Here is a 27,943-nt window from a genome sequence, read left to right as displayed (position 1 = left end):
TACTAATGGTGATGCTAGTGCTATTACTTTTCCACACCTTTTGTTGCTAGCAGCATTTAATACTTTATTTTGAGTCAAGGTAGGCTGATAAAGGGTTGAAGGCAGATATTTTATTTTGGGAATCCATCTGAATCTTCCTCTGTCATTTTTCATGATAGCCTCAGAACCTGAGGTAATAGAATAGAGTCTTTTTGTTCTATATATGACCTGGCCATCTTAGCCATCTTCAGAGTGCATACTGAAGAAACACTGAGTAAGTTAGTAATATTTTTGGTCTCAGAGTTTTTGGTTTTGACCTGAATAGCTCAAGTTTAATTTTAAGTGCATGGGACCAGTTACTTTCCACAGTGAGATAAACTGCAGTTTCTCTGCAGCTGAGATTTCTGCCTAGTGAGTATCTAGTGATTGTAAGAGGTTTTACTAATACTATCAAATGGACTTGTTTTCTTATTAGAAACACATGCTTGGAAACCTACCTGGAGTTTAATGACTTTCTAAAATGTGGCATAGAGTACTTGCTCATAACACTAAAAGAAAATGAACTTATTTTCTGGGGAAACTGGGAAAGAGCAGCAGCAGAGGTTTCTTTCTGATGCGGTTTTCTGTGTGTTTACTAATGAAGAGGAAGCTGTAAAGAAACAGATGCGTGGCAGGTTTTCATGCATGTATTAAAAAAATTAATGGAATTGATTAAATTACTGTAAATAAAAACATTAATTAGGGAGTCTTTGGTGGAATGGAAGAGAGGGAAGAGGAAAAGGTCTTAACCACTTAACCAAATAATTTAAAGAGTATTCTATATAGCTATTACTAGTATCTTCATTTAATTTAAAATGTATGTGGTGACAGAAACTTATGATTTTGGAAGTTATTGGTCCATGTGCTGGATCCTCAGCCAGATGTAGTATATTTTTAGTATTTCAAAAATGTAATTAAAAAGGAGAAATTATACTGTCACTCTGAATAGGGAGGTGCATATTACTTAAGCATTTTGTGCTTTTTTTTTTTTTTTTTTTAGAAGACATTAAGCCCTCTCCTCTTTCTCCTGCTCAGTCAAAAAGACCTGTACTATGTGGCAGATCAGTTCTGAATTGGCACAGCGCTGTGCTCTGAAGACCAGCCCTAAGTTTCTGAGAACTCATGTCAATTATGCAATGAACCTCTGATGTCAAAAAAAATGAACCAACTCCACACTATAAACATTAGGAAACTTTGATCTGTACTTTTATACAGAAAGCTCAACTACCCCATTTCTGCCTGTTTGTCTCGTTCTCTTTGAGTATCCCAATCTGAGCTTCTCGTTAACTCTTCATCTCCCTTTCGCTGGTTCCTTGTCAGTTACTTCCCAGTCAGCCCCAGTGATGGATGTATTAGTCTTTTATTTTGATGAAACTTCAGTATGTTTTCTTCTGTTCTCAGAATTTTAGCAGGTACTTCCTGCTTTCTTAAATTACTTTTTTTGTTTGTTTGTTTAATTGTTACTCTGTAGTGAAAGGGAAGAAATAGAATAAGTGTTGACTTCATCTTTCCTGCGATGAAAAAATTATCTGGATGATTCATTTAGCTAACAAAAAGTGATATACAGAGATTTTTTGAGTTGTTACTTGAAGAGGCACTAAAGATGAAATGGGAGAATCAAGTTGCCTTTCAAAAGAGGAAAATACTGTGACCAATTGAGTGCTGAGAAGGTACACACCAAATATAAGTTTTCTGTCAATTTTTGTCTGGCCCTTGTGTCACAGAATGTAAACAGAATGACACTTTGTTTTAGGGGAACTAGCAGCATCACTGACAGGTTTAGAATCGGGAGGATAATTTTAATGAGCCGTTTAGGCTTGTTGTTGGGTTTGGGTGTCGTACTCTGAAGTAGCTGCTGGGTTTGCTGTCTCAGATCTGACAAGAATTGCAGGCATGTCAGCTCTCACTGTGATGCTGTTGGCTGTCATCACGTAAATCTACATTAGAAACATCTAAATGCAAGTATTCTATTTAACAGTTGTTCTGTTACCAGCATAGTAGTCTAGAAGTAACATAGTTGTGACCTGATATTTCTATGGAAACCAGTGGTGTTGCTGTGATAGATAAAGCACAGAATAGTAGTATTGAAATAGTTACAGAAAGAGGACAAATGGATGTTGGGCGCGTTTTGTTATTTAAAAAAAAAAATTCTCCTGGGTGAAACAATCTAAAATAAATCTTTCTAGTTACCAGTTTTATTTATCCTACAAAAGCCATACCCTGCTTTAAGATAATAATTTTTTAATACCTTAGTTGTTCATTCCACTACCATCTTGCAGAGTTTTTTAGTAGGTAGATCTGGGATTGCCAAAAAAAAAGCCAGAGTTTTCTTACTCATGGACAATAAGCTGAAACATATATACATTGTATGAGTTTCTACTGCAAATAGTGGTACTATCTCAGTACATTGTTACAAGATGATGCTAACTTTGCTACTGTTGCTTTTTTTTTTTTTAATTTTAGAACATTATTGTGCAGTAGAAAACACAGTATTTCTGATGGGGTTCTATTTTTGTTAGAGGAAATCAGAAAGCTATACCTTATGAATCATCTTTTGTTAGAGGTCCCCAAGTTGGCCTGGACAGGGCCTTCTAATGGTTGTCCCTTTGGATACTTCAGATAATCCCCTTGCCTTTCCATCTTTCTTCTAGCCCCCTGCTCTATTAATGTTGAATCTTGTTAGCAGTTCTAACTCAGTCCAACAAAAAAAAAATTAATTTTCTTGGAAACAAGTGGCTGTGTAGAGGCAAGAAATGTGATTTTATTGCTCCTGCCAGAGGAAGGACTGCAGTGCTGTTTTGTCCATATTGTGAGCAGAAGGTAATTCAGACAGCAATGAGCTTTGAGAAGCCAGGCTTCATAATGTACGCTGCTTATTGCACTTACGCATACACTAGTGTCTGTGCGGCTCTTCGGTGGGAATTAGGGAATTACCTGGCTGAATGCTAACCATCTTTAATTCTGTTGCTGTTTCCCTGGCAGATTAGATTCCTGATGGGGCTCACTGTGCAAGTGCCAGTCGTAGTGCGTGGAAAGGAGATGACAGGTTCAGACAGTGAGGGGCTTTGAGACTCCTTGTGTATTTTTAGCGACATATATTACTGGTGGATTAAACTGCCTCTGCTGCCACAATGTTATGCTATAATGTAAGAAATGAATGGCTACCTATAAAAAGAGGTTTTATATTATTGGTAATAATCTAATGGCAGGGGTTATTGTATTGGTTATCACAAATTCTTCTATTGTCGAACTTGATTATTGCTGTGCTTGTTACCTCCATCATAGAGTTTTGGCTTAAAAATCAGACAGAACCAGGCAAAAGATATTCTCATAGCTCACGGGGAGTTTCACTGCTGTTTTACAAGCACACAATCATAGAATCCTGTAGATTGGAAGGAACTTTTGGGGGTCTCCAGTACAACCTCCTCCTCAAAGCGGAACCTGTTAGGCCAGGTTGTTGAGGCTGTCATCCAGTTGAGTTTTGAATTTTTGTTAATAAACCACAATCTCTCTGTGCAAAAATCTGTTCTAAATTTTGACCACTCAAAAGGGAAAAGTGTTTTCCTTTTATCTAGATGGAATTCGGTTTCCTTTATTCCTGTTCTGGTGCACCTCTTGAAAAGAATCTGAATCCATCTTTTCTAAATATTCCCATCTGGCAGCTGTACACAGTAAATAAGTAAATCAGATGTCTCATAAATACTGTATAGAGGGGAAGAATTGCCTCCTTGACCTGCAGGCTACTCTCTTGATAATGCCAGCCTAGTATGTGATCCTGGTCTTTACCAGGATCTCCAGGTAGTCTTTTTTCATAAAGCTACTGCTTGCTCTTTTTGCATATGGTTACTCTATCCCAGATGAGGAGGACTTTGTATTTCCCTTGGAAGGACGCTGTGAGGTTCTTGTTGGTCTACTTTTCCAGCCTGTCGGGGAAACTCCTCTGAATAGCAGCCTCTAGTGTGGTGACTGCTCCCCCAAGCTTGTATCATCTGCAAAGTGTCTGAGACTGCACTCTATTCCAATATCCAGATTGTTAATAAAGATGTTGTTTCACTGAGCGATGCCACTAGGAACCAGCCACAAGTTAGTCTGTATGCTGTTGATTACCACTCTTTGAACATAACAGTCCAGCCAACTTTCCACTCAACTTACATTCCATTTGTCCAGTCCATATCTCACCAACATGGCTTATAGCACGTGTTCTCTCGGAGATGTGTCCTGGCTGTCCTAGGCCAATTATCTTTTTTGACCTTGAATCTTAAAACTTCATAGTAGAGTTTCCCTGTTTTCTAGTGCTAGCCTACTCTTCAGAAATTGGCAGCCATATCAGAGATAGAAGCCATGCACATCCTTAAATCTGATTACAGTTTGCATTGATAAAGGTAACAATAATTGTAGGACTTCTGCAGGCATTAACTAACCCTCCCTTGACACTACGATTAAAGAAGTTATCAGTGCAGAATTAAATATAGCATTTACTAATGGTTTAAAAACAGATGAATTGATAACAAAGCAGCAGAAAATTGAGAATTGTTATTCAGATGTGCTGCTTCTAATAGGACCTGCAGGGATCTGTTCTTGTCTTGGTGTTATTCACTGTTCTCATAATAGAAATCAGAAAAAATTGGTGCTGTCTCATAAAATTTGCTGATGAGGCAGAAGTAGAAAGTTAAATAATGATTAGTTCAGAAGTTGGATGGTTTCTGACAGATACTTGGCTCATTTAAACAGCATCTATTCTAATACGTCCAAATATAGAAAGGACCTACAGATGGTATTTGTGTCCTGAGGTGCAATGACTCTTAACATGATGAAACATTGTTATGGCTAGCCAATTGAGCGCCAGCCTCTTTCTTGATTTTGATAGCTAAGAGGGTGAGAAGTCCTGCCTTTATAGGCAGGGGGCCATCTTCGGGCGCAGAGGAGGAGAGCAATTGAAAATCTCTCTGTGCAGACTAAATGAGATGATTGTTGAGCAATTGCTACTGATTCTGCAGTGTCCTCTTCAGAATAGACATGGAAAAGCTAGAAAGATTCAGAGATGATCGCAATACTTGGTACTTGCAAGTCAAGGAGTGATAGGAGGGGGAACTAGAATGGGAGGTTCCCATTCTGGATCTTAAGGTTACCTAATCCATCTAACTCCTTTAAGGCAAGTTAATTTCAAACTATGACATTTCAACATGTGCTTGTCTGGCCTGTTTTTAAAAAACATATCTTTAACAATTGATGTTTTGCAACCTCTCAAAAAGTCCAGTACTTGTTGGCTCATGCTTTTAAAGACTTTTTTCTGAAGCCTGTGCTGAATCTTCTTTACTGGTTATTGTTTGTTCTTCTACTTGGCTTGGAAAAGGAGAAGAGATTATTCCATTCCTCTTTCCTGCAAGTTTTTGTTTTAAATTGTTTTCCTAATTCTAGTAATTTCTAGACTAAACAGCCAAACAGTCACACCCAATCTTTAGAATATATAATGTCTTCTGGGTATTCTCATTATTGCTTTAAAGAATTATCTGTTTATACATACCTGCTCAATGTATAATAGATAAAAATATGTATCTAGAGAAGTAAATACGTAAAAGTGAGAATAATATGCCAGCAGAAGCTTGACAAATATAGAGTGAAGAAATTGCTTTGTACATTTATTCAGACCAACTGCAGAAGTTGAGTGAGGAGTCAGCCTATTTGTGACTTATAAATGGGTACATGGTGAAAAGTTTCAGGTAGATGATTGCTAATTGAGGTAATCTGTCAGTTCTGTCAAAAAAGATGCAACAAACTCCAGTATTTACAAACCAAAGACATGCAAATTCAGAATAGAAATGAAGCCACTTTTAAATAATTAGGATAATTAATAATAAATTAATCATGGAAAGCAGTTGCTTCTCTATTACCATCTCTTTAAAACAAGACTGGATTGTATTTTAAATAATCTATTACCGCATTATCTTAGGGGAAGTATCTTGCAGCAATCTGTGAGTGAGTTACTATGGCATATGCCCTGCAGGAAGTCAGACTAGATAATCACAATAATCCTTTATAGTCTTGGAATCGATGAATCTTTAAATCTGTTTAGTCAGGACCAGCTGTGTTGAAAACAGCATTACTAAAATACAAAAAAAAAAAAGCTAAGAAAAAGTCGGTATACTGCACTGACGTTTTTCATATTCTTTAGGCAAGAAATTTGCATGCAGAAGCCTAGTAGTTTTTTAGGAGTCTTTCTCTAGTGATGCCTTTCAGAGCTGATAGCCTAACTCTTGTACCCCTTTAAACATATTCTTTGTGGGTTTTTTTATTATTTTTATCTACTTGAAAGGACACACCTGTCAGCTATTTATATATAAACTGTGGGAAAGATTGACATTCATTACTTTTTTTTTTACTTACTGTGTTTCAAACACTGTAGAGAACAGCAGATGTTTTGGATATCTTTGAGTGGGAGAGCCCCAGAACTCATTCAGATGCCTTAAAGGTGTAAGGGTGAGTCAATAGCGAGTTCTTTTGCTTTTGAGACTGCACTGATTTGGCAGTTGAGAATCAGTAGTGTACTTGAGGGTCCTGCATTGCCAGATGTGCTGCGTTTCAGTCGTGAAATAATGCTGACATAATGCTTGACCGTTATTTACTAACTGGACTTTTTAACCATTATACCCGAGTTGAGTGTTACCCTGTGTATTGATATTTTTTTTCCTTTCCTTTTGACTTTTGTCTATGGAGTGTGCTATTACATTTTAAGCACTAGTGAAAACACCTGACTTCTATCTCAGAAGGTGACCCCATTTAAAACAGATTAAAAAGATATCTAAATGTTTCACACTAACAGGAATGCTTTGATATTTGTTTGGGTTTTTTTTTTTGTTATAATGAGATGACCTAAGTGGAAAAAAATGTTTTTGTTCTGATGTTATTGGAATCTTTGTTTAAAATCTGCAGATTTAACAGCTGCCAGCCACAGGTCCACTACGAATATTTGCAGTGTTATTGTCACATACCTGGAACAAACATTTTTAAATTGAAGAGCTTTGAATTAATTCTTTATCCTGGGAGTTGTACCTGTTTTGTCTTAGCTTTTTATTTGCAGCTCTGACTCTTGCCTTTTAACTATTTAATTTTTTTATTTACCAAAAGCTTGTATATTTTACAGAACAAGTGAAAACAGGTATTTGAAAACAGGCTTTATTTATAATTTACATCCTACTTGTTACAATATTTTATTTTTTTACTTTTTGTTTAACTACTAAATTGTAATTTCTGTTTTCAGTCCTGCTGTATTATGAGGTGGCTATCAGCTCAGTGCCAGGGTCTACAGCTTAGTCTGCTTCACGCATTCTTTCATAGAGTGAAGGAGCTTATCTTTACCTTGCATTTGAATCAGTTATTATTTTACCAATATTCTTCCTGAGGCCACATGTGAGTGCTGCATTTACTGTCAAGGCCAAAGAAATTACTTGTTTATCTAAGTCTTATTTTGATGGATCAGACTCTTCTTAACAATATTCCTGGCTGTTCTGAAACCCAAACCATCTTGTCACAGAGTATCTGAGTTGATCATTTGCTATTAGCTGTCTGGAAACATCTTCCCTAAAACATAGAGAGAGTCTGCACCAAAGCGTAACCAACACCACCTGCGTGGATCAGAGATGTCTGTATCAGCAGGGTTGCCAAATAAAACAACTTCTGCTTTTACTCACTTTGTGTCCTTGACCTGGCAGCCGAGGCAGAGGCTCCGGCCAAATGGTACTAGTCATTGACACAACTGATGTTCTTCGGATCTTTCTCTTTAGAAAAACTTTGGTCATCACATGTAAACATTAAAGTCTGGGCTTGAACACAGAAGAAAGGACAGTTATTTAGTCAGTAGTAACAGTTGTTGTTTTAAGCGTGTGGATCCCATGACCTGCCCTTTATTTCTCCTTCTGTCATGCTCCGCAGTAGGAGTATCATAGATGGATTGCATAAATAAGAGCTGTGGCTCCTGCATTTGTTTTCTTTTTTTTTCAGAATAGTAGGGGGAGGCATAGAATATGTCTGAGACACAAATGTGCATTACTGTGGAAAATGTTGATACATCAATGTGAGTTTGCATAGATTGAAATAGCTCAAGGAGCCATAAAGAATTATTACTCTCAGTAAGGAGAAAATACTAATGTGTAAGAGAATTCTGATTTTAATTTTCTCATTTTTTATATTCAATATCTGGTATTTGAATAAAAGTAATTGCATTATAGTGCAGAATAGAAACAGAAAGCTTGAAAATCTGATTATTTTTAAGTTAGAAGATCAGCTTATTTGGATCATTGGCTTACCTTCCAAAAAAAAAATCCTGAACTTAAAAGTAAGATGTAAATAATTTCACTTCCTCCTGATCTTTTTTTTTTTTAAAGAAAAAAAAAAAAAGTGTTATTTTCTGAACTCTGCCGAGCAATTATTTTGTATAGACAAAATTAAGACTTCAAGGATGGATTAGAGTTGTGCTAAACGTCTATATGAAGAGAAATCGATCCATTCTCTATTTCCTTTGCTAGGTTAATGGGCTATAATCTTCTCCTGTAACATATTTTCCTCTGTTGGACAGTGGTGTCTGATTTTTGGAAGCTTCTTCAGTTAAGCTGCAGTGTTCAAAATTTCGCATGATTCAGGGAGATATTCTATTTTTCATCTTGTTCTTTTTTCCCTCTCTTAAAGAAAAGGGTTAGGATTAATGTTTTTAATCTATGTAAAGGAGTTCTGATTTTATCAGTAGCATTGGTTCAGTTGTCCAGAACAGTTGACAGAAACATAAATCTTACAAACCTTAGCTCACCTTGGTTTTCAATGTATTGAGTAAATCTGGTGGAGTCGGTCCATCCAGCCTAGAAAAAGCTACCTTGTGTTGCCTACACTGCGTGTAACTGCACCAGAATAAATGCTACAGGTAAAAAGTGAATGTAAACTTTTTCTTCCTCTTACTGTATCTAAACAGCAAGATACCTCTAATCTACAGTCAAGATTTTAAGAACAAGTAGGATTTTGTACTTAGTGTTATGTAATTTTTAATTTCTTATTGTAATTTAAGGAAGCTGTACTGAATACTTACCTATGTAGAAATGTGGGAATTAGAGTAAATGTTGTTAATGGCATTACTAAGTAGTTATTTGCAGAATAAATATTATACAATAAAAACAGAGATTTCATGTTTGCTGACTCTGAAACAGACTTTTATGACCAAAATAATTTTTAAAATGACAGATGCTATCACAGGTTAAGGCATGAGAAACCAATATGCTTTTTTTGCTTGGAACTGTTCCTCTGAAGTTGAAATTGTTTCTCTTGGAGGAATAACATTTACTGGAACCTGTCTATGAGAAGCATAGCTGAAACGATTTTGCATTTGAATAATATTGAAATGTCTTTACTTTTTAAAATTTGTATGAGAACTGTGGAGTTAGAAAACTGTTGGAATACATCAACCATTTTCTTCAGGGATTCATGGAAATGTTGCAGGACAAATGGTGGCATCATGCCCAGGATCATTAATTACAGAATGCACTAATTAAACTGGTTGGCAAATAATGGTCTAATAATAATAGCGTCTCGTTTGCTTGTGGGTTGTTCTTTTCCTTAGCATTTTAGGTGCCCCAATACAATTTTAAAACCTGGCTTTTGGCAAAATGACTTCTGGCAAAAATGTTCTTGAACAGAATGAAATTGTATTGCATGACCTGTGTGGACATCCTAACAGAGGCAAAGAATTGTTAGAGGCATTTAAGATTACATATATTGACCCAGTTCTGCAGGCCCTATGATTTCTTTTGATTTTTTTTCTCTTACTGCTACGTTAGTCAGGTCCAAAGTAGTAGTACTACTTCTAGATCACTCCATATGTGTGAATGAGAATATTAATTTTGTGTGCTGCATGACACTCTATGAAAGGAGCTGGAAGAAGGATGAAAATATCAGGTTATACATTGGATATACTCCACTGAATATGAAGTTTCCTGTTAAGTACGTAAATCACATTTAAAGAGCAGATGTTTAACTTAAATGCAATGGAAATGCTTTGGGGAGAAAATATTTTTCAGCTTTAGAATGTGGCACGCTGGTGTAAGGCGCTGCTAAGGGGAAAACGCTTATCTGACAGCACTTGTCATATACTGTAATCTGTTTGAATTTCTCAATATTTATTTCTCATCTAAGTTGTAATTTAGACAGCTTGACTGTTGTTAATTAGTGTGAATGTTAATTACTTACTAATATACCTTCTGATAAAGATATCACCATGTTTATTCAAAGCGGAAACAAAAGCATTTAGCTCTATTTTAAAACTGATGTGAAAGGTAATATAATTTCTCAGTCAAGCAGAAAATGACCGTAAAATGCTGATTTATGTGGGGGAATTTATTGTATTTGCAAAAGAATATAGCCATTTAGTCATGGGTAGGAAGCTTTCTCCCAAACGTTATAAGTTCTTTTACATTTAAATAGTGGTAAAAAGCTTACTAAAAGTATGAAATATAGAAGCTTCCATACTTATTCAATACTGCTTCAGTTTCTTTTCAGAGCAAAATGTTTTCATTTATTACCTCTCTGACAGGTAATTCCTGCCAGTTAGTACTGAATGCAGTGTCTTCCTCAAATTTTCTAGATTTACATTTTTTTCAGATGGAGGCTGTACAGTTTCCCCTTTTCTAATACATCAGAGGATAAGTGGCTTCTGCTGGCACTTGGAGTGGTTCCAGCAGGAGGCATTTTGAATGACTGTGGCAGAGATAGCAGCAGGAGGTTGAAAGTCTTCTTGCAGCCAGATTTACCAATATTCCAAGCTTTGTGGGACCAGAACTTCTGGGGAAAAAGAAATACACTTGCTGTGGATCAAGATAATCAGTTCTCCCTCTGGAATATCACATAATTCAGAAAATATATTTTGGGAGGTAAAGTACCATTATGACTGTGATTTTTACGTCAATATGGGACACAAGTCTACAATGAAATTGGAAGGTGATGATGTGAGCAGGGAACATTCGATACCAATTTTAGTTCCACTTACTAAAGTGCATTCACTGATAGGACCTCACATTTACAAGCAAGGAAGGGCAGGTTTGGGATGTGAAGATCAAAAGCATATTTAGGTTCAGTGACCTTGAGATGGTAAAACTCAGGATCCCGAGAGGAAGGAGCAGGGCAAAAAGCAGGATCACAACCCTGAACTTCAAGAGAGAAGACTCTGACCTCTTCAAATATCTGCTTCAAGTAGTCCCATGGGGTGAGGTCCTGGAAGGAAGAAGGATCCCAGAAACTTGGCTGTTTCAAGAATCACCTTGTTCAAGCTCAAGCAAGGATAGTCCATCCCAGTGAGCACGAAGTCAAGCGAAGATGCCATCCACTGGGGAGGAATACCCTCAGGCAGCAGAATATGCTGGGAGCCAATCCGCTAGAAAGCTCCTTTACAGAAAAGGCCCAGGGAGTCCTGGTGGACACCAAGTTGGCCATGAGGCAGCAATGCACCCCTGCAGCAAGGAAGGCTAGCTGTGCCCTGGGTTGTTTTAGGAAGAATGCTGCCAGCAGGTCAAGGGAGTTGATCCTTCCCTTCCATGCAGAACTGGTAAGGCTGCACCTGGAGTACTGTGTCCAGTTCTAGGATCTCCCATACAGGAGACAGATGGAACTACTGGAAAGAGACCAAAAAAAGGGCTACTAAGATGATTGTGGGAGCATGTCACATACAAGGAAAGGCTGAGAGAGCTGGGACTGCTGAGCCTTGAAGGGAAGGCTTAGGAGGATAGAGGCAAAATGTATGCATACATGAAAGGAGGTTGTAAAGAAGAAAGAGCTGGGCTCTTACTAGTGGTGCCCAGTGACAGGGCAAGAGGCAGTGGGCACAAACTGAAATATAGAAGGTTCTGTCTAACCGTAAGGAAACAGTTTTACTATGAGGGTGACGAGTATTGGAACAGATTGCCTAGAGAGGTCATGGAGTCTCCATTTTTGGAGATAATTCAAAAGATTTCTGGACATGGTCCTGAGCAGCCTGCTGTGGGTGACCGTGCTTGAGCAGGAGGATTGGACCAGATGACCTCTTCAGGTCCCTGCCAGCTTCAATAATCTGCAATAGTTTCTACTGGCTACAGAGTAACTAAAGGTCCAGGTAGGCTGTGCTGGGAGAGGGTAATGGTCAAAATGAGCACTTCATCACTTCTGATGGCTCTGTCCTTTGTGGAGGGAATGGTTTTGAAACTGAGTGGCAACACGCTTGAACGGATATTTTCAGTGTTATCTAATTCAGAGACGTTATCATAAGTCTCATGCTGTTTGTAGTTGTTCTCAAACCCCCAAACTGTACAGTCTTGCAATCAGGATATTTTATTCTTCATGTGAAAAAGGAAAAGGAAAATTATGCTTTTCAAGCTCAGAGAGCGTCTTGAAAAAGGTAACCTGTGAATACTCAACACAGAAGGTATTTATACATCTCCCAGAGGCATAACAGATTACCAGCTGCAGAAGTCAGCTATATGTATGTCAGGTTTTTTTTTTCCCCTGCGGTTGGGTTGCAGACCTTTCTCCTTCACTCCACTCATATTTCTGTTTCAGTTGTGCTGGTCTTATTCAGAGATATATTTGGGGGCGTGTGATGGGAAAAAGGAAGCCTTTTTCATGTTCTTGGGGTCTTTCCTTACTGTATTATCTTTCAGAAGGTTGACTTATATTTGTCTAGTTAGTAATAACGTCTGAAGAAATAGATACAGCAAAATGTATTGTCTTCTTGTTGTGTCCTTGTAACAGTTAGATGATAAAGTAATTAAAAAATGGACGGAGACGTGAGGAAACTAAAAACCAAGAAACCATACTTGATTAAACAGCAAAAACCTTGCATGCATATATTTTTCCTCAGAAGAGGAAATAAACTTAAATTGTATGTTCTTACATTTCAAAATTAAAACAGATGAAGTATGTTTAATACGCAAAGGGTTTGGAACTGGCTTCAGTAAATGTAATCTGGATTGAAAAGGGCTGGGAGTGTTGATGTCATGTGTTTTTACAGTGTTGGAAATGAAGAATTAAACCTAGGGGTTTATCAGAATTGTTATCCCCTTCAATTCTATTTCCTTAAGCTTTATTAAAAGTTTATCATGACATTATTAAAGGAGGTTGATGTTGCTGTTACTCCTAGAGAATAAGTAACTTGGATTGAATTTCAACAAAATAATGGTAAGCTGCAGTCTCTTCCACAATATCATTACATAGGTTTTCCCAGCCCTCAGCTACCATCAGTGGCAGCCAGGATGGGGGTGGGCTGGAGACAGAGAGTCTTTATAGGTTGGTGGATGAGGCTCTGAGCAACCTGATCTGGTTGGAGATGTCCCTGCACCTTGCAGGGAGGTTGGACTAGATGACCTTTAAAGGTCCCTTCCAACCCAAACCATTCTATGATTCTTGAACAAAATTTTTCCTCTTCCTCTTCTCAATCATCCCACAGAGCCTCTCCTTATTTTTCCTGGAGAAGACTAACCTCCCTTCTTTGCCTTCCTATTTTTCTGTTAACTAAAAAATGTAAACACTAATTTACACCCAGAATACCTGTCTCATTCTGACCAAGTTGCATTTCTTGATGATACAGAGCCTAAAAGTAACAAAAGCTTATGAATACTAATAGCATGAAGTCAGACACCAAGGCAGTGTCAGATTTGTTTAAAATTGTTTCAGTGACTGTTAAGCGTTGTCATTTGTTACGTGTCCCAAGTTGCTGTATTAGACAACTCAGGTGGCTGAAGTTGTAAATAAGGAAAAGATGCAAGAGTCAAGGTGCACCTTTTGACTACTAGTGAGTGTAATAACTTGTATTTGGAGTAATTTACATATATATGTATCAATGATTTTTAAAGTGGAAAAGTTGTTTATAAAGAAAATGGAAAAATACAGTTTTCTTTGTACCATAGTGCATTGCTATCAGTAAAAGTAGGTTCTGACTTGCATCTTTAAGTTGGACATTTAAGGTCCGTGAGGTGATATGAACAAATAGGAAAAACCTTGTCTTATTGTTGAAGGGCAGTAGCATCATCCCATCCTTCATAAATGCATTTTTCTTCATAATATTCTGTGGAGAGCTCTGAACTTAATTGGCTTAATTTATTAAAAACAGAGCATTCTGGTAACAGATTTAAATATTACCCACTGTCCTTTGTAGGCTGTAATGGAGATCTTGGGGAAAGAAAACAGCCCTTTTCAAGAGCAAATGGGTTATGAAGATTTGTCCTCTTCTGTGTTGTGTTATTACCTTAAATGCTACTATTGCTGTAATGTTACCTGGTTCCTCTCAGTGTAGTGTTTATAGCTATGAAAAGCTGTAGGGTATTCATTTGGTTTGCAACAGATACAACTTATCACTAGTTTTTTGGACTTGTTAGTAGATAGCTTTGATTTCATTTTTGGAGCAGATCAAATAATTGTTGTTTTCTGTTTATCGTGAAGGATTTTAATGTAATGGCATTTTAAAAAAAATCTCTTTTTTTGTAGAAATGTGCAATCTGAGGAAGTTCTGAAATTATTTCGGAGGCAATCCAATTATTGCTTCACTACAAAGTTTCTGGTAAAGCACATTAAATGTTCTTAAGTAGAGGAGGAGGTTAGCACAAGCTCTGCACAAATGAATTTCCTACTACGTTTTAGAGAAATAGTGAGAATAATGAGTGGTGAAAAGAGTTTGTGTATATACTGCTAGTATGAGGATGCCCATATAAAATGAGCTGCTGTGTAATTTAAGACTTCATATCACAGGTTTCATTCTTTTGATAATATTTTTTCTGCAACTCAGGGAAAGCCAGAATTATTGTAGTTTCTACTTGAATTGTTGCCAAGAGTTGCAAGGAACTTTTTTATGAAGTTACTGGTATAAATTCTTTTAGCTCTTAGCTCAAAGATTTCACTATTTTGAAGAAGCATATGGACATAATGTATCCAGAAAAAAATTACTGTACTGCCTAAGTGTGGTATACAGTGACTCAGGTATGTCATTTAATATAAAGGAAAAACTTGTAGCAACATTTTTATCTTGCAAAGGCTTTTTGTTGTTTTGCTCTACCTTTGCTTTCTTTATTGATGTTCCATCATTCTTTTACTGCTTAAGTTTTCCCTTCGTCATGTGTCAGTATTTTAAACTATTTTAGACATTTTCATTGGCAAAAGTCTGAACAATTTACTAGTAACAATGTGAGATAGTCTTTTTCTATTAATCTAATTTACTTTACTTTAATACACACTGGAAATTGACATGCCCTCTGTGAATATAGTAGGGAATCCATTTAAACATTTATATTAGAGTAAATTGCTGTTTGAAGCTAAAAGTTATGAATATTCATAGCAGAGAATAAATGCTATTCAGGTTAATGTATTCTTACTAATAAATAGAGACCTTCAGAATAGAAGAATGGGAGTAAACAAAAACTGAGGCGCCCTTCTTTTTCAATGTTACTTGTTTGGAAGACTAATGCTATTCATTGAATGGTCAGTGGTCTGCTGTCAAAGAAGCATGAGGTCAACCCCAGGCTCTTGTGAAAACTCCTGGGAGGTACCACAGCCCTTTGTTAAGTGTACTTTGTACTTTTAATTAGGAGAAGTGGTCATTTAGTTAACTTTATTCTTGCTTGGTGTTACTTTTCCCTATTTGTTTTATGTATTTTTTTAACCATTATTCAAGTCCATTTCAGTTCTGCAGTAAAACAGGACTAGATGTCTAGGCACATATGTAGAATAGAAGAATATGTGCAAGTATTCTTTGTGTTCTCAAATGGCTTTGCTTTTCTGTGGGCACTGGTCTTGATATCTGCGTACTACCCACATCTCCCACACAAGTTTTTCTTCAGTTCTTTTCCCTGTTCCCGAGACATCCTTGTATTGACCTATAAAGTCTGACCTTTATTCATCTGTCTAATTTGATAGGTAGTGTTTAAGGTTTGCATGGTAATAATATTACAGATTTTGGGCAAGATTAAACTATCATTATTGCACAAAATTCCAACAGAGCTTTACTATAACATAATTTGCTTAATTAAAAAATCCAGACAAAACTGAAAAGAGGCATGAGTTTTGTAGTGTTTACAGCTTTACTATTTCCTACTACAGCTTTACTATTTCCTTTCATGTGCTTCCTTTCATGATACTTGCAGGCTTTAATATCTAATTTAGATACTGAAATCCATAACAAGGAACCTGGGAAAAGCTAGTCACTTGCTTTTATAAGGAAAATAATATTTTTATACCTGTCTCCCCCATTATAGCCTAAGGCAATTCTATAGAAAATGTCTTAAGGGACTGCTTTTGAGAGAGGCAAAATCCTGACTTCTTTAGAGTAGTGTTAAATGAAGTCATGGTGAGAAAATGACTATAAATAGGTCATCTTCCATAATATACCAGTTATATATATACACCATATATTTTCATATTTCATATTATGTGATTTTTTTTTTTTATTTTTAGAGAAGAATGACAAAGGCAGCCTGAGTATTTCAAAGCCACTATAGGCATGAAATAAGGAGTTCTTGTTACTGTACTGAAGCATGAAACAGCTTTTTGTTCAGGTGTTGCATAGTTTAGCCCTGCTCAGGACCAAGCTATGAAGTTTTTCCACTTGCTGTCTCCACCCTCCAATGGAATAGGGGAGAGAAAATGTAACAAAAAGTTCGAAGTTTGAGATGAGGACAGGGAGAGATCATTCAACGTGCCATTATGGGCAAAACAGACTCATATGGGGGAAAACTATTTCAATTAATTATTCATAAAACCAAAGCTCCCCACTGTGAGCAGCACAGGGGGAACAGGGAATGGGGGTTGCAGTCAGTTCATCACAGGTTGTTTTCTGCTGATCCTTCCTCCTCAGGGGAAGAACTCACATTCCTCCCCTGCTCCAGTGTGGGGTTTCTTCCAGGACTACTTCATCAACCGCTCTGGTCGTTTTTCCATGGGGTGCAGTCCCTCCGGAATGGCTGCCCCGGCACAGGCCCTCGATGGGCCACAGCCTCCTTCAGGCATCCACATGCCCCGGCGTGGGGTCCTCCACGGGCTGCAGGGGATCTCTGCCAGGAGCAACTTCACCTCTCCCTCCTTCTTCACTGATCTTGGTGTCCACAGCCGTTCCTCTCACAAGCAATTCTTCACAATCAGCTCAGGCAGATGCCTCTCACGTTCTCCTCTCCTCTCTTCTCCTCTCTGGGCCGGGACAGGCCGAGTTGGGCCCAGTCAGGGGCCCGGTGGGAGGCCAGAGGGTGAGGGCCACAAGGCCCACAAGGCTCATGCCTCCCCCTCTCTGCCCTTGCTGCTACTTCTTCACTTTTTTTTTTTTTTTTTTTTTAATTTTCCCCTCCTTAAATACTTTATCTCAGAGGAGTTACAGCTGTTGCCAATTGGCTTGGCCCCGGCCAGGTCCACCAGACCAAGGGGATACTTGTAGCAGCTTCTCACAGAAGCTGCCACTGTAGCCCTGCCTTGCTCCACAAAACCAGTGCTAGTTTGTTTTCAGTGATTACCTGTTCAAAAAACCACACACACCTGTGTTGGGTGCTGTGCCCAGGTGTTGGAAGCAGTGATGTCTCTGTGGGCTGGTTCCAGGTGGTTCCACCAGAGACCTGCTGCAGGGCACAGCTGAGCCCGTTAGCAAAGCTGGGGATGCCTCTGGGAACAGAGAAACAGCAAATGGCCACACAGGCTGAGGATGAGGAAACAAGGAGCGAGAAACAGTCCCAGAAACTCTCCGACCAGAGGAGGAGGTGGACGGGTGGCGGAGCAGGTATCCACACCAGAGCGGGTTTATGCTGAAGGACTGCAGCCTGCGGGCAGGACTATGTTGGAGAAGGGGAAAAGAGTGAGGAGGGGGGAGCTGCTGTGGACTGAGCACTCCTCAGTTCCTGTGCTGGGGAGGGAGGAAGGGTGGAGGAGCTGGGAATGGAGGAGTGAAGTTGGGCCTGGGAATGAGAGATGGGCACAAGATGTTTTAGGGTTTTTTTTGTCTTTTTGTCTCACCACCAAACTCTATTTTAATTGGCAATAATTAATTTCCCCCAAGTCAATTCTGTTTTGCTGGGATGGTAGCTGGTAAGTGATCTCCGTGTCTTTGTCACAACCACAGATATTTTCGTTTTATTTACCCCCACCCTGGTCTCTTGAAGAGGGGGAGTGAGAGTGCAGCTGGGTGGAGGCCTGGTAGCCAGTAAGGGTCAACCACCACAACAAAAACCATCTTTTGATTTTTGATCTCCATAGTGTTAATATGGAGTCATTAAAAAAAAAAAATCCATTAATACCAGAATTCCACTTTTTGATGTGTGTCTGTATATATGAAGATTATCCAGGCCCTAATAAGCAGAACTTGTTAGTAGTAACAGATCAAAGAAAGACAGCAAATGTATTTGTATCTGGGGGTGGTAAAATAAGGCAACAAGTTGTGCCAGAGGACAGACTTGTCCTGTTTGTAAGAAGAGAGTCCTCAGTTAGTTAAAGCTATCTAGCTGCTTTGTCCCTGACACACCTTAATAATTAGCATAAAAGTTTTTGCATAAATATTTACTTTTATATTCTGGGTGTAAAACATTTGCCAACAGGTGTGCACAGCAGATCATTCTGGACGGACTGATAAAGTGCTCATTACTTGGTAGCCTGTGACAAAGCTAGAGGAAAAATAAGAGGTTTTAGGTTGTATGAGAGTTTATTGTAAAATAGAATCGTACTTACATATCAAATTGACTAGGATTTTTTTTTTATTTCGTTACTAAAAAGGTAATAAAGTTTTGTTTTTGTTTATGGTACTACTCTGACTAAAATTGCTTGTATGGCTGTAGTGCCTAAAATTATTTTTTCTGAAAATGTGGTGTCCAGGATCTCCTATTTCAATTTAAGCCATTTTCTTTACGTAGGGGTAGGAATCCTGATCAGCTTAGCTTAGTGTTGCATTTGAAGGTCATTTTTGCTTGAAAGAGAAATGGCAGAGGAAAGTCATTAAAATAGGTCCATCTCTCCCTCCCACCCTCTCTCCCAAATGGAGCTTGTTAGTCACTGGGCTCTTGTGGTGTGAGGAGGGGCGTTATAAAGTATTGTTTGACTGTTCCTAACTCTTTACTGCCTTCAAGCCTGGCATTAAGCTACCTTCAACTCTGTTCTAGCTCTCTTTTCTCTCACGTAAGTATTTTCCTTCCCTTTCACGGGTCTTGCATCTATGCTTCACTTCATAACTCTTTGAGATCACAGTTACAGCTCCTCTGGCTTTCCACTTTCTGATACCTTTTCTTCCTTCCTTATAGTGGACCTTGTATTTATTTATTTTTTTTTTTTTTTTGGATCATTGCATAGGACCTAATGTGACTACCTTTTATAAAATGGTATTCTGCAATCTCATTTCTCATGTGTTTATATTTAAAGTAAGTACTTCTGATATTAAAAATTACTCCAGAACATCCAGTGATTTAACCAGTATAGTGTTCTGGACTGGAGTTCATTGATGGACTTGAACCATCATTACAAGAGTGAGTGGGTGGCTCCTTCAGCAGATTTGTTTGGGAAGTCTGCATATGATGATTTTGGAGCTGATTCACATGATCATTTCATTCCCAACTGTTTTATTTATAGATATCCCTACTTTGCTTGTTTGATAGTTCTAAACTCCATTGTCTTCATCTTGTGTTACAAGAAGCTACAACCATTTCTTATTCATGTAGATGGCATATAAAAATAGACATTTCCTGTACTTGCTGTCTTCTTCAGCTTATATAGGACTTACTTGGGGCCACATTCAGTGAAAAAACCTGAACACAAATCTAATTATTTTATACTTATCAAGTATGCATTATTATCTTCCTAGAATAAATATTTTCAGCTCTGGAAATGTAACTTTTTCTGTTGAATCTGCTGTTCGTGTTTCATTTTTTTCAGGCAGGTCCAGAACCAATGTTGATATGTAGTTGAAAGATTGTACATATTTTAATCTCAAAATTGATAAGAACAGCAGATGATTCCGTCTGTGCTTAACCTGCTTCAGCAAAACAGATGTGTAATCAGGTTCAGAGAAATTAATAAATTCCTGATCAAATGGAGTGCATTGAAATCTGTTTTCCTAAGCCATGCAAATCTGGAGGTCTTGTAGTGAAAGAAACTCAAGTAGATGGAAATTCTTTTTTCATCTCCGCTTACCTATTTTTGGTAAAGCAAGTGAAAAACATTCTTTCTGATAATATGTTGCAATAGAAAACACATTTTTATTTGTGGATGTTCCTCCGTCAGATCTTGTCTTGATAAATGCGGGTATCTTTATTTAGAGAGCTTTTATAAAATGCTCATTTACAAGCAGAAATGCAATCAAGACAATGCCAGTTTGTAAGGTCTCAATTTCAGTTCATGTAGTCAGTGTTTTCCCCAGGTGAGACTGAAATGTTTCAGGCTTTGCATACAGGTAGGAATGGAGCTTAGTTGTTTAGAAGAACAGCATGGCACTGAAACAGGATATAGCTTTTTTTTTTTCTTTTCTTTTCTTTCTTTTTTTTCCCACCTCCTCCTCTTCAGATCCTCGTTCATTGCACAATGGCCGTTTTATGCGGTATGAGACATGGCTGTGTAGACACGAGCTGCTTTGACATGTAGTTCTCACCTAGCAGATACTGGAGCAGTTTGGACACCCTTCCTTATCTTGTGGGTGTTATCGGCAGTCTTTTTTGTTAGCTTTGGACTTTCTTTATTATGGACTTCCCATATAGTTATTTCCAATAGGGGGAAAAAAGTATTTGCACTTCTCTTTGGTTTTGGGGGATTTGATTTTGGTAGGTTTTTTTTTCACACTTGAGGAATACTAGTCCTTTTGGAAAGAATTGCAGTGTTAGTTGTTTCTACTTTTTGTTTGTTTGTTTGTTTTATTTGCTGGTGGTTGTGGTGTGGGGTTTTTTTAGTCTATCGTAATTTTCCTCTTTTAAAGTAGTTTTGCGGGTAGATTTTATCACTAATTGCTTTAGTACCTTTTAGAGTGTAGATAATGAATATTCATATGCCCCTCCCTCCCCCCCCGAACATACATACCTGGGTACATTTTAGTAATTGGAGTATCAAAAATATGAAAAATTGTTTTCGGTTGGTGACTGTTCAGAGACATTGAGTTAGCTGCTGACAGAAAACAGTTTCACTGCTCTGTTGCATTATATCTAAAACTTTGAATTTATTATATGATTGAATAAGTGATCCCTGCTGGACATAATGAGTCCTCTTATCCATAGCATTAGGTTCCAGCAGAAAATGGCCCCCTTAGCAGAGTGAGCCTAAACTTTAGAAATAGAAAGTTAAACAATTTAAATAGCATCAGTTAACACTGCTTTTTTATATAAATACTTTAAAGCTTGTACAAACTGGATTAATGTTCCTCTAGGGTAACTAAATGAAAAATTGGTAACTTATTAATATCTCTCTCTTTTTCTCTCTTTCTTTCTCCTTTCTCGCACTCTGTCCAAACTTATTAATCTCTCTTTTCTCCCCTCCCTTCTCTTTTCTCCCCTCTTTTTCTCCCCTCCTTCTCCCCCACCCCACTTCTCTCTCTCACTCTCTTCCCTTCTCCTCCCAAAAATATGCCTTTACAGAAACATAAGGTAGATCTTTTCTACAAACTGCGCCATGTGATGAATGAACTCATTGACCTACGCAGGCAGCTGCTGTCAGGTCACTTGACGCAGGATCAGGTGCGAGAGGTCAAGAGACACCTCACAGTGAGGCTGGACTGGGGCAATGAGTAAGTACAGGTACCAACTGGGTACTGTTTGTTCTAATTGTTTTAAATAGCTTTTATTAAAAAAAAAACAAAACAAACAACCAACCAACCAAACCTTTTTCCTTCCAATAATATTTGTACACAGGTAGAACATTTCATTATTTGGAAATCAAATACAACTTTTTACAGTGGGTTTACTGCATAGTTCTACTACTACTACTATAAAATGAGCTGTTTGCTTATTAGTAGGACTTTTCTAAGACTGCACTTTTAAAAGATTCAGGTCAATTTACTCACTTTGTACCAATATAATGAATATTAGTCTTGGGAGTACTTATTCATAAATACTAAAATCCCGTTTATCAGTTGAAGAAGTGTTTTAGTGGTTGATGCAATAACTAGACAATCTCGCTGTCAACAGTGACATTGGAGCTGAGGCTGTAATATTTAGACTTGTTGTGTAATTATAATACATAATCTATGTATTTGGCTGTTGATGACATGTCTCAGAGGTTTAGACTCTCCCTGGTCAGTTCCATGGTGAGTTTGTGGAGAGCCAAAGACAATTGCATCTGCAATTCAGATAGAAACTGAAATGGTAATAAATTGCCATCAGACAAAAACTAGCCCTTCACCAGAACTGATTTTGTTTTGAGATACAACGTATCAGACAGGTAAGTTCTACTTGACATGCATATGACCATTTCAAAGGAAATATGACCCTCCTCAAGCATATAGTGACTGCTCTTCCACTAGGAGTAGGATTAGTGCTAATTAACTTATGAGAGGGAGGAATTCTCTAAGTTGACAACTAAGGAAGTAAAATGTTTTTCACTACCATATCTTTGTTACAACTCTGTTCCTTAGTCACCTACTTCAGGACTCCATCTGAGAAACATACTTGAATACACTTGTGAAGATTCAGGTCGCTCCCATGCTACATTTCATTTTTCTCCTGTTGAAAGAAAGTTCTGAAGGACATCGACTAATAGATTGCATCAAGTCATTGTTCGGCAGTGCAGAGTTGCACATATTTTCCATTATTGTTCCCAGTAGAGTAAATGGGAACCAAGAGATCATTTTTGAACATTACACCTGGACTTTTTTACTCAAAGCGTGTACAGTACTACCCTTTCTCAAAGAATGTAATAACATTAATTGCTTATTTTGTCATACTTGAGATTTGCAAATAAAATAAATGAAAAATGTTGTTACTAACATGCATTAATGTAAACTGAGAAGCTTAAATACATGCAATTTGAGCTGATCTGTAATTATTCGAGGTAATACAATCTTATAGGAGACATTCCATGACCAAGTAGCTTTCAGGAAATGGGTAATCTTACACATATAAGATGTAGCATTTATGCTTATTTAGTGTGAAGCTACTTTTATCCTGACATTGATCATTAATACATTGTATTATTTGGGAAAGAGTGATGCAAACATGAAATTCATACTTCCTGTCACCACCAGTTAGGTTTTTTCCAGTTTGCTGAACTGTTACCCTTTTCCCTTAAATAGACTGGCAGCAGTTCTGACACTCATCTCCTATGTTCTTGTAGGAGTTGGTGGAAATCAAGAGAGAGGTATGCTCCTTGCATTGGTGGTTACAGATTTTTTTTTTGTGGAAGAAGTCATTTAGACTGTTTTCAGAACTATTACAGTGAACTTTTTTTGCTTCTTTTTGTATGCTCAGTGTAAATATTAAGTTTTGCTCTGTAGTTTGGTCTATTAAAAATGTAGGAATATAATTTATTTTTCAGTTATTGCTGCTAACCTTTGTATTGTTGCTAGTCATTCTTATAATTCCATACTGATTTCCACTTACTGTAGCAATTTAACTTTCTATTGCTTACACATTCTTTCTCTCCAGTATAAAAATATTGTCCTGGATGCATCCTTTCTATGATGCTTTGTTACCTTTTCCAGTTACCCCCCAGTTAGCTTGTTTTCATATGTGTACATTGACTGGTATTCCTACTATATAGATTTTGTATTTCCCAGCTGCTCAAAAGAGCAGAATTTACTACCTCCAGATAAGCATCTTAGTGGTTTTAGACTTTCAGTTTTAAGCATCCTTCTGTGTATTTTTGCACAGCTGAAATCTTGTATACTGACTTTTTTCCTGCAGATCTTGCTAGGTTTGATAGAGCATATTACAAATATTTGTGTTTCTTAAAAATGTTTCACTCTGATACACTTTATTAGATTAATGCTCTTTTGAAGTCTGAAATGCTATTGGAAGTGTCCAGTGGTCTGTAAATAACAAGGAAAAATTTGTAGAGTAAGAAACAAACATTATAAAACTGAATTCTGCAATTCATCGTCTTACTTTAAATCATGTTCCAAGTAAATTAGAAACTTGACTTGGAAATATTTGTTTAGGTATTTTAAATGAATGGGTAAATTTTTCAACTTTTACTAGGGCTTAGAGTAGCAAACCAGAATTATACTTTTTTAGTAACAAAAACCTGTTTCATTCTAGAAACTTTTGCATCAAAAGCAGATGAAGGAATCTGCTCTACATAGCTTCTGTTTGAAATGAGAATGCTCTGCTTCTGCTTGAGGGCAAAAAATTAACTGCAGCAGTTTGTGCGTGCCTTATTTACCAAAAAGGCAGATGAAGATTTCTTCAAAGTAATTTAACTTAAAAATCAGAGGTCATCTTAAATGATCTTCAGGATTGATTCTTTCAGATGAATATGGTATCTGTCAGGACATCAACAGAAAGCATCCAAATTTCTGAACACAATAACTTTCCCTTTTAAACTGAGGCAGGACACTTACTTCCTATATATGTGGGATTGATACTGTGTGCTTAGGCTCAGAAACAGAGTAGGGGAGTGGGAGCCACCAATACTTTGAGATTTTGGCAGATTAAAGCCATAAACTAGATGAGTTTGTATGCTAATGTTCCATCTTAGTCAAAGGTTATTCTTTTTCACATAAAATGTTAGTAAAATCACTGCATTAAAAAAAGTCTTCCAAATAGTTGCCATAAATTCTGCACAGAAAGACACATATAGCCAAAAGTTACAAATGAATGTTTAGGAGGAAAAACAGGGAAAAAATGTTAGAAATAAATCTTTCATGCTGTCATACAAATAAAATGAAATACTGTTTTTAAGTCATGGTTTTTCTCTTACCTCACAAATGCAGTTGGAAAGCCAGTATCTACTAGCTATTAACATGCGTAATGCTGTAGAGGGAATAGTGTGATCCAAGGAAGTAAGCGTAGTCTTACAACTCAAAAAGTTCTATATTTCAGTGCTCACCTCCTTAGAAGATTATTTTTGGACTTCGAGTGACTTACCCTCTTGTCATGTTTATCTTGACTTAAAAGGAATGATAATTACTTCCTGGTAGTGTTCCAGCAATTAGCTTAAAGTTTGTAAAATGCATTTGGAGATATGTATTAAACCTACATATGAGATCGTAATATCTGGAAATTGGTTTGAGAATTAAAGAAATTCTTATTACAGTAGTTATCACTGTTGCATCAAAGGTGATCAGAGTAGGAGTGAACAATTTAAACAACTGTAATGAAATGCCTGTGGGAAGGTTGCAGAAGGAATAGCTGCCATTTCTGTCTAAGTATATAATACATTTGCCCTCTCCTGAATATACCTATAGTAATGATTGAATAGGGATTAAAACTGTAAGGAACTCTTTGGGATTTGTAGCAGGAAAACCATAATAATCTTTCTCTGTAGTCTGATACTTTCATGCTCAGAAGTATTTGCTGCCATTCCTCTTAATCAATTCCTTACTAAGATTACTTGCCTTCATCTCACCTTCGTTTTATGAAATAATTTCCTGTGTAATGTTACATCAGTGCTTTACTAATTTCTTTATAGCCCTTGCAGTTTATTTGTATACAAAATAACTTAATTCTGTCAAAGAAAAGCATGAAGTTGTTTTTTAACAGTCTAATTTTCACAAATGTGTTTTTGTGTATTTTGTTTTCCATGGATTTCTGTATTGTATTTCTTTCAAAGTCTTTTTTTAAAGTCTGCACAGAGTTTATGTGAATCGCTGTCAGGATCATTTCCTTTCCCTTCACCACCTTCGTAAATGTGTTTGTGTATGAGAAATATAAATGATACTAAATGAGCCTCTGATGTAGTCAGAGAAGCAATAAAATGAAAATTGGTGGCTGCAAAATTAGGGCTGAAAAAAGTCAAGGTAAAGTGCGTGTTTTTGGAGCAAAGGGGATGAGATCCTGCACACTCTAGAGATGTGATGAGTTCTCCTGATCTGTTGTTTGAGATTGGATGTGCATCTTAAAGACATTTTTTTAGTCACATGACATATTTCTGTAATGTTTTTCTAGGAAGAGTTGTTGATTTGTGCTTTTATGAATTCAAAATGGTGTAGCAGTTGTATTATAAATTAAGAATAATATTTTCAACTCATTATTTGAAATTACTGTTAAAGCCAAGTTGATTTTCTCTAAAGCCCAGTTAACCTTAAGTAGAGTTGTATGTTCATCCCTGTCAATACTAAAAATGCTAGTATTTTTGTCTAGTGGTTTGTCTTCATATTACTTGTTAGAAAGGTATTTAGAGATTTTGGGTGGTGGATTCCACACACACACACCCCCGCACCCCACACCCCCCCACACCCCCCCCATGCTATCAAGAGGTAGTTGATATGCTTGGGAATTTTTTGTAGGTATACTTTGGAAATATTTTTGAAACGCAGCCGGATATTAAGGCAGAATGAAAAGCACATGAATTTGCTAATAAAATAAAGTATTGTGGGGAGAGGAACTGTCAAATAAACAAACCAGCCCATTATCTAATTTTTATGCATGCTGTGTTTTGGAGAAATACTGCTTGGCACCTGGTGCTTTTATATTCCCACAGTATTTGAGAGCAGAGAGGGAAAGTGGGCCACTGGCTATCGTTGCTATTTCAAGCATTATGTTGTCAGTCCTTCATGGAGAAAAAATAATTGATACAAATTAAATGCATGAACCTGAACTTTCACCTGCACAATAAATGACATGTTCGTACTAAAGCAAAAGACACCTTTATTTGCTGGGAGCAAGTATTGTGCAGGATTAACATAGTATTAGAGAATGAGAATCCGCTGGGCTGGAAATCCATGGTGTTAAGGGATTTAACTAAAAATAGAGTATCAGATAAGTTTCACAGGGATGCTGCTGCAGTTGTGTTGAACATTATTAAGTAGAAGATAATACCTTTGTCATGTACTGAGTAATGAGTCCAAGTACTGTTGGACCTCGGTTCTCTGGGGAGCTGAAATTGTGAGAATAGAAAAATACCAGGCTATGATTAGCTTTGACAGTTGTTTTTTTTTTTTTTTTTTTTCTGTAAAACCTTAATAGTGCCTTGTAACTGCATTGGAACTGTAATGCAGTGTTCTCTGGTTTTGATAATGTTGTTAGGAAATCGTATGTTAATAGCTGTTTGTTGAGGATAAATGTCTTCATGAATTTGCGTTAGGGGTGGATGTGTGTACACGTTTGAGTGACAGAGTGGTTTGGGTAGATTCAGGAAAACTTCTGTGAATGAATATGAAGAACATTAACTTTTTAAAAAAAACTTTGAGGTGGTCTTTTTGCATATTACTATTTTTACCTGTTACCATTCATTTTTTATTATATTTTTGGACTTTCTATTACAAGTAGGCTCAAATGACAACTGCAGTTAAGGATTATCTAGTGCATTCTAATTCTGATCTTTTTCATTTGGTAAATAGATACAGTAACTTCCATCTTTGCAGCTGCATTTTTCAGATACTGGTCTTGGGTCAGGGATAATTTGTGTTTGACAGATTTAATCGAAACAGAGTGTGTAAAAGATGTATAACCACCACTTTCACAATTTAGCTTTAAAGTTTAGAAACTTGAATTTGGCGTGAAAACTGCATTGAAGAAGGAAAATTGTTCATTTTTCCATTGAAAATATACTTGGTTTTCACAAAGAACTGAGAATGTGGAAATTCCCGTTTGCCAGTACAAAGGGAGGGGATTCTGCCCCTCTACTCGGCTCTGGTGAGACTCCACCTGCAGCACTGCGTCCAGCGCTGGAGCCCACAGCATCAGAAGGACGTGGACTTGTTGGAGCGAGTCCAGAGGAGGCTACAAAGGTGATGAGAGGGCTGGAGTACCTCTCCTGTGAGGCCAGGCGGAGAGAGTTGAGAATGTTCAGCCTGGAGAAGAGGAGGTTCCGGTGAGACCTTAGAGCAGCCTTC

At 37.4% G+C, this 27,943-nt stretch overlaps 1 protein-coding gene across 10 annotated transcripts in view; it reads left to right on the top strand.

Annotated features, from left to right (window-relative positions):
- DOCK3 (dedicator of cytokinesis 3) overlaps positions 1–27,943 on the top strand; it is a 211,565-nt gene that overhangs the window by 50,580 nt on the left and 133,042 nt on the right. For all 10 annotated transcript variants that reach the window (XM_086755630.1, XM_086755629.1, XM_086755634.1 and 7 more), the window contains exon 6: positions 21,591–21,739. In XM_086755630.1, the coding sequence (XP_086611756.1) occupies positions 21,591–21,739 (149 nt within the window). The remainder of the gene's footprint in view (positions 1–21,590; positions 21,740–27,943) is intronic.

Source organism: Chlamydotis macqueenii, chromosome 10, assembly GCF_036417535.1.
Source record: "Chlamydotis macqueenii isolate bChlMac1 chromosome 10, bChlMac1.mat, whole genome shotgun sequence".
In the NCBI taxonomy this organism is placed as follows: domain Eukaryota; kingdom Metazoa; phylum Chordata; class Aves; order Otidiformes; family Otididae; genus Chlamydotis; species Chlamydotis macqueenii.
Note: the sequence above shows the minus strand (reverse complement) of the source record. Positions and strands in the feature narration are given on the sequence as shown.